Source organism: Pavona decussata, unplaced genomic scaffold (assembly GCF_977016875.1).
Source record: "Pavona decussata unplaced genomic scaffold, jaPavDecu1.1 SCAFFOLD_54, whole genome shotgun sequence".
Taxonomy (NCBI): Eukaryota; Metazoa; Cnidaria; class Anthozoa; order Scleractinia; family Agariciidae; genus Pavona; species Pavona decussata.
Genome location: NW_028145476.1, coordinates 470,240 through 481,219, shown reverse-complemented (window position 1 = coordinate 481,219; position 10,980 = coordinate 470,240). Strand labels below are relative to the sequence as shown.

General features: G+C 41.2%; 2 protein-coding genes across 2 annotated transcripts; both read right to left on the bottom strand.

The window, feature by feature from the left end:
* Positions 1-1,558: 1,558 nt before the first annotated feature.
* LOC146480225 (NADH dehydrogenase [ubiquinone] 1 alpha subcomplex assembly factor 4-like) lies at positions 1,559-4,985 on the bottom strand. Its single transcript, XM_085109908.1, has 3 exons — positions 4,805-4,985; positions 4,568-4,668; positions 1,559-2,172 (listed from the first exon to the last, which is right to left on the bottom strand). Exons 1-3 carry the CDS (start codon positions 4,947-4,949, stop codon positions 1,882-1,884), a joined length of 537 nt encoding a protein of 178 aa, XP_084966034.1. The 5' UTR covers positions 4,950-4,985; the 3' UTR covers positions 1,559-1,881.
* Positions 4,986-7,080: 2,095 nt separating this feature from the next.
* Positions 7,081-10,871, bottom strand: LOC146480224 (microtubule-associated tyrosine carboxypeptidase 1-like). The gene is made up of 4 exons (XM_085109945.1): positions 10,282-10,871; positions 8,658-8,826; positions 8,404-8,571; positions 7,081-7,878 (listed from the first exon to the last, which is right to left on the bottom strand). The coding sequence occupies exons 1-4, from the start codon at positions 10,852-10,854 to the stop codon at positions 7,445-7,447; spliced, it is 1,344 nt and encodes a 447-aa protein (XP_084966071.1). The 5' UTR covers positions 10,855-10,871; the 3' UTR covers positions 7,081-7,444.
* Between the last annotated feature and the right edge of the window lie 109 nt (positions 10,872-10,980).

Genomic DNA, 10,980 nt, shown 5'->3' with positions numbered 1-10,980 from the left:
TATGGGAAATTTAATCCCGGTTATCGAGATAAAAATGCCCCTAAAATACCCCCTGGAACCGCGTTCCGACTTGTCAGCGACCTTACAAGCCATGCGCAGTTGAAAATGTTTCGTCTCGGACAGTCTCAGTATCCGGGCTGGAGTGTTCATACGGGAAAAATTTCCAGCTCGGTTACCGAGATCTCGGTAACCGGGCCAGCCCGCCTTCTCATATGAACACATCGAAATTTTTGTAAAGGAAAGAGTGGCGAGGCGAGATCTCGGAAACCGAGCCAGCCCGGTCGGCCGAGCTCATATGAAGAGGCCCTTAAAAGGCCATTCACTGATTCATGTCGCATAGAAAAACCCTGCTGAATACAAAAGGATAAAAAACAAGGACAGAGAAGAGATTTTCTTGCAATTTTGGACATGGGTACAGTAAAAGAAGTGAAAGGCAAAACAAAGAAAGCAAAGCAAAAGTTCTAGATACAACTTCTCGGAATTCAGCACTACCATGAATGCACTAATTTCTACAATTCAAACTTAAAGTGCACGTGCATTATTATTTTTATTTCCTCACCTGAATCTTCACAAAACCCAAAGAACTTAAACGAAAAAATGTTTCGATTTGCAGAAAACGCTATTTTTTTAACAATTTTTTTAAAATACTGAATTTTTGCGGTCTACGTGTGCCACTGTCTAGGAAGGCCGACGGACGTCACGTGACGTAGATTCAGGAACCAGCGCTAGAGTGTTGCAAACGAAGTGAAAGGAAAATAGTTAGTGTTGGTATCTTGTTGTCGGTCTTCGTGTTATATCTGCAATGTGATCGGCTGAAGAGAGCTTGTCTGACACAGAAAGTGAGTAATTAAACAGCTGAGATGGAAATGAAGTCACATGTTTCTTAATCTTAAAAGTGGTGAACCAAAATGGCGGCAAATTTGAACGTTTTCTAACTTCACTTTAAAAATCGCATTTTCGGCAAGCCGCAAATTTTTTTTAATCGCGAAATGTCTTTGAGAAAATGCTAAGATTCAGATGAGAAAGTAAAAAAAATTGGTTATGGGCACTTTAAGCGGAACGCAAGCAAATCGGCCAAATTTAATTGAATTTACAATTAACTTTTATTGTAAAATACTATATAATTCAACCCTCGGGTTGCAACTTAGTTTTAATAAAGCATCTATCCAGTTATATCCAAAGAGACGGAATGTCAGTAGGTAGTTTTCTTATAGGAATTCCAGAAAAATACATTCGATGATGCCTTTCATTTATTTTCTTGTGATGCGATATCGAGCCTTATTTTCCTGGATGGCAACTGAACATCCATCATTCGAGCAGTATTAGGTGGTTGGGGAGAATCTCAGTCTTGGCGGCGAGGTTATCAGAACGCAAGCGATGGGAGTATCCTTTCATGGTGACTCCCCCCCCCCCCCCCCCCCCCACGGTGACGTTAATGGAGGCACTGCCGCCAAGAGGTTCGGTTTGCAAAACCCAACCAAGAAGCTTGCAGATGTAGCCTGCAAGCCATCACTTTCATCCATCGTGAACTGAATACAGTTATAACACTGCTGACAAATCATTTAAAAGGTATATTTTACTCATTTTGCCAACGAACAATATGATCAAACCGTATTCAGTATTTCACCGTAACCATAACAACCACGAAACGTCACTCAAATCGTCAAAGAAACGCAGTCCAATCCAGTGTCACGTGTAGCTTGATTTCTTTTCTGGTAATGAGACATCATGTTGTATTTACCGCAACCACGTCCAACACTCGTTCACTGACTGTAGCATGAAGAAAGCAAACAAGTAGCTCCATAACGCTCCGTTATTTACTTCTCGTATTTTTGTATCATATCACGCAACAACGTGTCTTGCTCACCGTAAAAAAAAATATCATTTGATAAAGCTCACATCGTCCTGCGGCCTCGGATAGTCTAACTTCTTCACAATTGCAAAATCACTAAAGTGTTTTAAGACGGAACTCAGAGCTTCCTTGTCGAGGTGATAATGTTCAGCGAGTTTTTCATCTGTCCACTTGTCAGGATCCTGTAATCTCCTCGCAAACAGTTCTGATAATTGCACGGGGGTTATTTTCCCCTTCGCAGGTTCTCCGATTTCCCTGGGATATCGTGGCGTACGTGACTCCGGTAATTTCCTTTTGGATTCTCCGCTTCCTGTGATTGGCTGAAAAGTGGTGTAATGTGTGTTGATTGGTTAATTAAACACGTTCAACAACGTGGGACTGGAAATCACGACCGCATAGACCGCAATATCCCAAGTGACTACCCAAAATGTCCAGTGCTAGGCGGTCACTTACGAGAATTGGCTATTTTTTTCCGTTGAGAAAGCGCGCCGCGTTACATCTGACGTCATTTTATCGTCTGTACTCTTATAGACAATAGCTACGAGCCAATCAGCGCGCGGGAATTTGGACAGTTATTGTAAAAATGCATATATAACTCTCACTTCTATATAGCTTCCTTGCTTGCACATTATTTTAACTTATAATTAATTTAATTCTATATATTACCACTACAAGATTGTAAGAATCAACTATGTACATTAAAAAAAAGCACAAATAAAGATCATTATTATTATTATTATTATTATTATTGTTATTATTATTAGCAAAATATCATTTTAAATGTCAGAGAAACATTTCAAACATTTCAAGTGACGACATTATATTGCACAGCTGAGGGAAACCACTCCCAGCATGATTGCCAAACTGAGAGCAGTCTGCCTTATTGCGGCATACGACCCAGGTTTGATGTCCCAGCAGAACCTCTTAATACAGACACTTACTTATTTTCTCATATGCTAATTTCCAATGCTCACAAAAGCATCATTGTTATGAACTCTCTTGACAAACGCTTTTCCAGGAATGTTTTTGACACCGTTAAAAAAACTCGAAGCACGTGTTTTATCGGGTCTCAGCTGCGCCTCATGGTTTTAAACCCGATAAAACAGTACACTCCTGCTCGTTTTTCAAACACTACATAAATTTGTGATGTTGCATAAACAGACCACTAAGAAATGCACCAATAGAAATTATGGATGTTCTCAATCATAAATATCACGTACAAAGTTATGGGACTTCCAGAGGTCTCGTAAGTCTTCATGATACTTTCAGTTGGTTTTAATTTTTTTAGGTGAAAAACTTGATCTACAAAATTTCCTATTGTCAAAAGTTCTGGTGAAAATTAACTTTACCATGTTCTTTATAGTACTTACACGTAAGAAAAATGCTTAATATGTATTAATATGCATTAGATTTTAAGGGGGTGTTACACCTAAATTTGAATGAAATTTGAAGAGGTTTTAAGAAGGGATAGAAGAAAGAAAATAATTTTTGGAACACTAACAGACAGTTGATACTCACGCAACAGCACCCCAGGTTGCTAGTGGACTAACTGGTATCCGTCTATTAATTATTAACTACAAATTCCAATTTTAAAACTTCACATAATTCTTCAATATTTCTTATTTCTCTTAATTTTACCAATCCTTCTAGAAAAACTACTCCTCCCAAATATACCCAAAAATCACCCAAAAATTCCTTGAAACACGAATGAGATTCTCATTAAAGCCATGTCAAGTGGTGGAAAAATGGCGTTCAGGTGCAACTCCCCCTTAATGCTTTTTTACTTATAATACAAAACCAACTTGTGGTAAAGTATTGGAGCATTTTCTTAGTCATATCCCACGCATGAGTAGACCCTTAAGGTGGTAAATGTGCTTTATGCAACAGGGCCACTGCTCAGTTAAGTTCTCATTTGTTTCTGTGATAACTGTCTAGGAGGGGCAATTTTTCATTTTGGTTGCTCTATGTCCACTGGAAAGAGGCCAAAATTTTAATTTTCAAGAGGGAATTTACCATAGTTTCCTCTTTAGCCTAGGATGCATTAAGCTAAAATACTACTTCTCTATAATATCCCCCACAGTTTCAAAACAATATTAGTCCTTGTGCCCTTAATATGGATTGCCTAATATCAGATTTTGTAATAAGACCCCTCTCCAGGTAGCAAACATTTATCCAAATTTTTAGCGTAAAGGAGTGTGGATGCTTTAGGGAAGTCTACCAAGGCCTTTGAACACTTTATCCAGTTGGTAATAAGCAGATTCAGAAAAGGGAACTCTAAGCTTTAAATTGATCTTCAAATTGATACCAGGAACAGTTTGTCACCTGGGAGATACAAACAACTCCAAAAATTATATTATGGCTTTGGCCACTGGACCATCAACCCTCAGCTCTGTTAAAGAAAATTCTTACACTAAAACCTAATAGAATTTTAACAGATGCTCTCACAAATAAAACTGTCAGCCCTCCAAGTTTTGTACAAATGGGCACATTCCATTTTTTTATCCACCTCCCCACTCTCCCCGCAATGGATGGCACCCTCTAAGGAGAGGGGGGGAGGGGTGATTTTGGCGTATCTTTGAAAAAATTAATCCAAAGCTTCCAAAAACTCAGCACAAACTTGCTATCCTTGGGGGGGAGGGGGGTGCGGATAAAAAATGGAATATCCCATGGTACAGATTATACACCAATTGTCATCTTTTAATAGTTAGTAACTACCTTTGATTCTTGTGGGTCCAATGATTCAATTTTGAAATCTTTCAGCCGACCCAAAAAATCATCGTCTTTTCTGTCACGTTCTTTAAAAAGCTGTTCATTACCTGAAAATATTAAAAAAAATTGACGATTACCCTATAAAGCCCCAATACCAGTATACCAGCATTAATATCAAAGCTTACATAATCATCCGATCCCGCATGTGCTTTGCTGTAGTGGCAAAACCAAGCGGATACTTACGTTTTCGTTCTTCATTTAATGCAGACTGCGAGGTAGGGTGTCTTGGTGCTGGTCTGGGTTTATTTTCCAGTAGTTTATCCACTCTGCGCCGTGTTTCAAGGGGCTTTTTCATCAACCGAGTTGCTCGAGAAACTTTAGCGCCCATCTTGGATTTTAACTCTTTTGGCGAACACCGCTGACAAATGGGCGAGCCTTAAACTCGGCCCAGTCCGAGCACGGCCAGTCGTTTGGGCGTTGCTTTCTGTCTTTCTTTCATGCCCCAAAACAACACGCTCTAGAGTTTTAATTATTGGGGAGTGGGGTGGGGGTTGGGGCCTACTTTGACCTACTTTAGTATGCTCATAGTCAGTGGGACTACTGCCAACTATGGCATGATCATATTGATGTAGCATGGTAATTATACATCACCTTCTTTCAGTTCCATAGTTCGTGATTGTCTATATGTCTAGTAGCCGAAATATTTTTACTTGCTTCGGGACTTCTTCATAAAGAATCCCTTGAACTTTTGAAAATTTGGCTTGTACAAATTCCAGTCCTGTGGGACCAAACAGTCGTTCAAATGCCCCATCCGATATCCCAGCGCCGAATTATCTGACGATCAAATGCCCTTCCTCAAAAACAAATGTCCGCTATTAGGATTGTTGGAAACTGGTTCATTTACATTCAAATAAATTTTCCAGACACGCCTTCGAAAACACGGCAAAGTTTTCGGAGCCCATTTCTGGTGGGCCAATTCTCACAAAACAACATCCCCCCCCCCCCCCCCACCCCTTGAACGCGACCATAGTGTGGGTAGGGGAAATGTTAAAGGTTCGATTTGATCGGCGCATAAGGCAATATGTTAAGTTTGAAAAGTGCATTCAGAACATACCCGGGCCGGACCTCAATGTACGATCTGAATAATTTACAGTTGTTGATGGCCAATTGGAGAAGAAACGACCTGCTTAGTTGGCTAGCCTGCGGAGCGGGCGTAATCGGTGAGGGGGAGCTAGGAGAGCCGGAAAGAAAAAGTGACAGAAAATAGCACCCCCCCCCCCACCCTCTTTTTTTTCTCGCTCTCCCTCCCCCTCCCAAATTACGTCTTCTACGCAGCCTATAGTTGGCTGGCATCTCAACATAACACTTACTTTTTAGTCTCTTATCTGACGTGACTATTAGCCAAGAAACTTGCTTCACTTTATATATTTCTCTTATACGACCACAGGCTGTTCAAATTTTCCTTGTCGAGTGTATGATGCTGTGTGATACGAGTCCCCCTCAGCTCAGCCTTGATCAGCAGATAACTATATGCACCGGTGAATCAGTTGTTTACCCGGTACGCCAAATGTTTTCCACCACCACTCATCTAATACGGCTGCATTAGGAACCTATATGGTCCTTGCTGTAATGCAGTACACTGTACTCCAGTCATGCCGACGTAATGAGGAAATTTACTGTGCCATTTTCATGGAGCACTCGCGCAAAGGCCACGCGTGTTTGACACGATTAGAGTCGAGTATTCTCCTGTTGAGAGGCCATTTGGTGCAACGTTTGCGCATGTCATTGAAACCAATACCAGTATTCTATCTACTATCTTCTATCTACTACCTAGGGGGTAGGTAGGTGAGCGGGGGAGGGGTGGGAAAAAAGAAGGGTAAAAATAAATGGCATGACGGAAGAGCTACTTTGGAACCTGGGACAGAAAATGTGGCTGGTACTCACTTCCTGCACTGACGGATGCGCTTGGGTACAAGCTAAATTGAGTTTTTCGCTTTAAAATCCGTGGGGGGCCCGGACCACTCAACCTCGTTCCCAGGGCCTTTTCCCTGGCTTGGGGGTGGGGTGGAAAAAGCCCTGGGAACGAGGTTGGGACCCCCTCCCTACTTTTTTTTAGAGCAAAACCGAGGCCAGTAGGGCCGAGGTATTTCGTTTCATGTTGAGAAGCAGTCGAGCGTTCGAGAGCAGACGTCCCACTTGCAACAAAAGTGAGTAACCACGTGTGCAATTTTCATAAATTTTTTGCCGCGTGATTGACAAGGTTTTTCAAAGAATCAGTGCACATATGCATGGAAGAATTAGGAACACGATGAGTTTTTCTACCTCAACTACATCCCTCAGTTTTTAAGACTGAGAACGTTAAAAATATTTTGCCTGATCGAAAGAGGATCCTCCCTTGGCCTGATATAAGGCTTCAGTGTCCACTTCATCCTTATAGCTCCTTATGTCCCATTTCAAATTTAATAGTTTAACGGGGAGTGTGTGACATCCGATCTGATTACAAGTTTTTTATAAAAGTAAATACAGACTCCTCATTTTGCCCTGTATTTTAATAATAATTTTTCGTGTTCTCAAAAGTTCGTCCTCTTTTCGCTTGAAAACGTATTCCTTGTGATTTAAATAGTATAATAACTTTCGGCTCTTTTCAGTTTCGGCAAAATTAACACAAGTTGACACGATCCAAAATCGATTTAATACCAGGCCAAACGACTCTTCCTGTGGTAAACTATAAATCTTTTCGAATCCAATCAACTCTGTTTTTTTTTGTCTTTATAACGTTCTCTTTCTCTTCATCTTGCACGGTACCAACACCTTCAACACACGCACACGCAACTGTACCAAACAAACTCCACACGCAAAGTGCACGCTTCCTTTTTGCTCTGGCTAAGATGGCAAGGGAGCGAAGGAAGCTACACTTGTACAAAGACGTCTGTAAGTGCTAGATCGTCGAGAAAGAATCCTAGGCGGACGTGCAGTGGTGCTGCACTGAAGACCACAACGTGTCCTCGAAGGACAACTTAGAGCTCTTGACGGGACGCGTTCTTGCGGTGACACCCGATTCTTCTTTTTCCTGGCTTTTGGCCGAGACGCATTTCGACAGGATAGCGGTCTATTGATTTTCTGTATCAGTCCATTTGTCAGAGCAATTTCGTTGAGTGTTTTCTTATAAGTTACGATATCTTTTAAGAAGTGAGGTAACTTGACGCAGTCTTGTCGAGCGATGCGCTTGATTCTTTGAAGTTCATCGCAGCATATTTTGCCCGCGTACAACAGCTTGAAGTCGATTTCGTTCACTTGGCGTAGAATCATGACAGCTCCTACAGGGAAAAAAAATTAATTTCTTCAAATTGCTCTTAGAACTGATAAATGGTAGATTAATTTCGTCTCAAACTGAACCTAACTAAAAATAAATAATCGATCGAACTTTTTTTCACGTTAGGCAAACGCAAACGTAAGCAATTTTCACGTAAAGAAATTGAAGGAAGTCAACCGGAAAACCTTTCCAGAAGAACACAGTTCCTATTATTGTGATCTGAGGAAATCGTCTTTCGTTCGTTTTGTCAATTAACGGGGGCAGAATGAACGGAATACTATTCCTGTTCATTCCGAAGACAGCGTAGGCCCCAAAAGGACAAGAATTCTAAGTAGTCCCAAAAAACGCGCCTTTAATTTGTTAGAAAACCGTGTAGCCAATAAGAATGCAAAACCCCTTGTAGCCTAAGGGCACTTCCCTGCTTTGTGCAGATTCAATACATCGCCTTTTTCAGGGTCGAACTCTGATTGGCATATTGCATACTTATTTGCGCCTGTGATTGGTTAAAACGCCCAAACCTCAGACCCACCTTCAAAGTAGCACTGGTCATATCCACAGCCTCCTACTTCACTACAGTCTGGCAGACAGCGCTTGGCTCGTACCACCTGCTTCCAGCGCTGTTCTGGATCATAAATGTACATGGCCAGGTGCTCGAAAAGTTCCTTAAAGGACATTTCAGTCGACATACATGCAGTGTCTGTAAGATAAGGCGGTAATTAAAAAAAATGTCATAACTGTCAACAACTCTCCTATATTTAGAACGTGCATTTTAAAAATACTTACAGTAGAGCAAAGCGGGTAGAAACAGCATCTTAACTTGCGCTTGGTAAATAGTATTAATAGCCGCCAACCCTTCTTCATTCACCATGCCAGTGTAAGACTTAAAGGGACGCAGATCGAACTTTTTCCTGTTTGAATACCACGGCTGTAAGCCATCGTTAGTGGCGCGAAGCTAGGATTGGAAATGACAAGTTAAGGCAAATAATAAAACAATCGCTCGAATCCTATTGATTACCAGCATGCAGTAGGCCTTTCTCACCAGCTTATTGGGAAACTATTCCAGCAACACTTGGCGATCTAAGGGAATTGGGATAAACTATATGATTTGAGAGCTATGTGAGTTATGTAATAATCATGAACGCGTTTCCAAAATTTAAAATCTCTCCTTTTCATTTTTCCTAGTTTCGTTTCCGTCCGTCCACACCACCAGCCACGAGTTCTCGTTTTTTGAAAGAAAACTTTATGGTCTTTGCTTTGCATTGCGTCCATTTTGTTGTTCAAAGAAACGATGAAGATTTTTCTTCGTTTTTTTAATAGTGTGACCTCTGTGCCACTAAAAAACCCGCATAAATAAATTACCATAAACCAGTCACGTCCGGGCTTCAGTTAAACAAATTTTGGTCCCGCGATAACTGAGAAACTGCCTGCATGAGCTTTTGTTGGAGGCAAAAATGTGGATAGTAGCGATCTGTAAGAGCCTAACAAGAGAGTATCAAGGGGTCCTCTCTTGGGTCTAATAAGGGATTGATGGTGTCAGCAAGGAAGCTGAAAAGCATTATAAATTTTAAAGAACAAAACGCATTGGTATGCGCGCTAAACGCAGTTTCATTCTTCTGTTCCAGGCGTTCGGATCCGGCCTTTCCTTTCTTTCGCTCGCAATTTTATTTTCTTGTTTGCAATCCGGAATGCCTCGAAAAGGAATGCTTGTACCATCGAGGGCGTGAGTCACGCAAGGGTTGCAAAAAAAGAAAAAAAAATCGGGGAAGGAAGTCTGAGATTTGACTCTCAGTTTTGCTGAGATTATATCATTCGAAAGGCTAACAGCAAACAAAACAAACAAAATTAAAAAGTGCAAAAATTGTATATGATTCATTTTGCCGCAATCTTCTTAATACTGGAAGATTCCGGGCTTCATATCGTAAAGGTTTCCAGTGATAATCGTTTCATTCGAAACATAGTAAAGGTCTACCAGTTATAAATCAATTTCTATTCACGTAGTGAAAAGGACGGACGTAATACTCTAAAAGCTGCTAAAAGCTGTGTTTACGTACGCTGATTATTAATAAAATTCTTACAATTACGTAACCGCAAAAATAATACCGCGATAATTTTGCCTTGAAGTACATGATATGCCGGCTCGGGGAATTTTACTTTTGTAAGACTGGTGGGAAAATCTCAAGCCCATAGAAGCCCAGACGATATTACCGCATTATAAACAAAGCCTCAGTCGAGTGAATCGACACCAACAGTGAAGCATAAACCGAATTTAATTTGATTACATAAACACTAAAGTTTTAATCAACACCGACGGGTAACAGGCATATGCAAATTACAAAACCTTGAGGAGATACCCTACTGACGATTTAATTTCCTACAAATTAGATCCGATGCTTAGAAGAAAGGATACAAAATGCGTTCCAATCTCGTGGTCCATCAGACTTTTTATTCCATGCTCTCGAAGGTAGACGTTTTCACTGCTTTGTTTGAGCCATAAGGTGAATTTGCGAGCCTCGGGTCGATTGTAGCGAACACTCGGTCCTTGCCAGAACATTTTGCCGCTACCGTTCAAATCATTCGTCCAAACAACGCTGAGCGATCCATCCAAGCCGTGCGATTTCAAATATTGCAGGACCGTCTGAGAAGCTTGAACGAGCGAGATCCTTTGTCCAAATGTCGCGTCCAAAAAAACGTCCCCACTGCCAAACACATCCCGCACGCGCTCCAGAATGAAGCGCGCTTCCGGCAAAAAGTCAAATCGAATCTCGGTTTTCTTTTTATTGATGCCCAGCCAGTCCACGGATCCAGCGAATTTGAACCTGGGAACCTTGCCGAACTTGAGGAAATTTTCCTTTTCTTCTTGCAGGTTGTTTATGTGGTCGCTCGACTGGTACTTCACCGGCGTTTCGCGCAAAATTTTCACGGAGGTCTTCACAGTTGGATCGAACACGCTGCTCATTACGTCCGTCTCCGAAGGGTGCATTCCAAAATGGGTCGGCTTATTCCTAGCACGGCAAATATGTCCTGATCGCCATATTCACCAGGGGGATACCACACAGCGTCTTTTTTGTGGAGATGTTTATTAATATAAATCTCCTCGACCTCATTA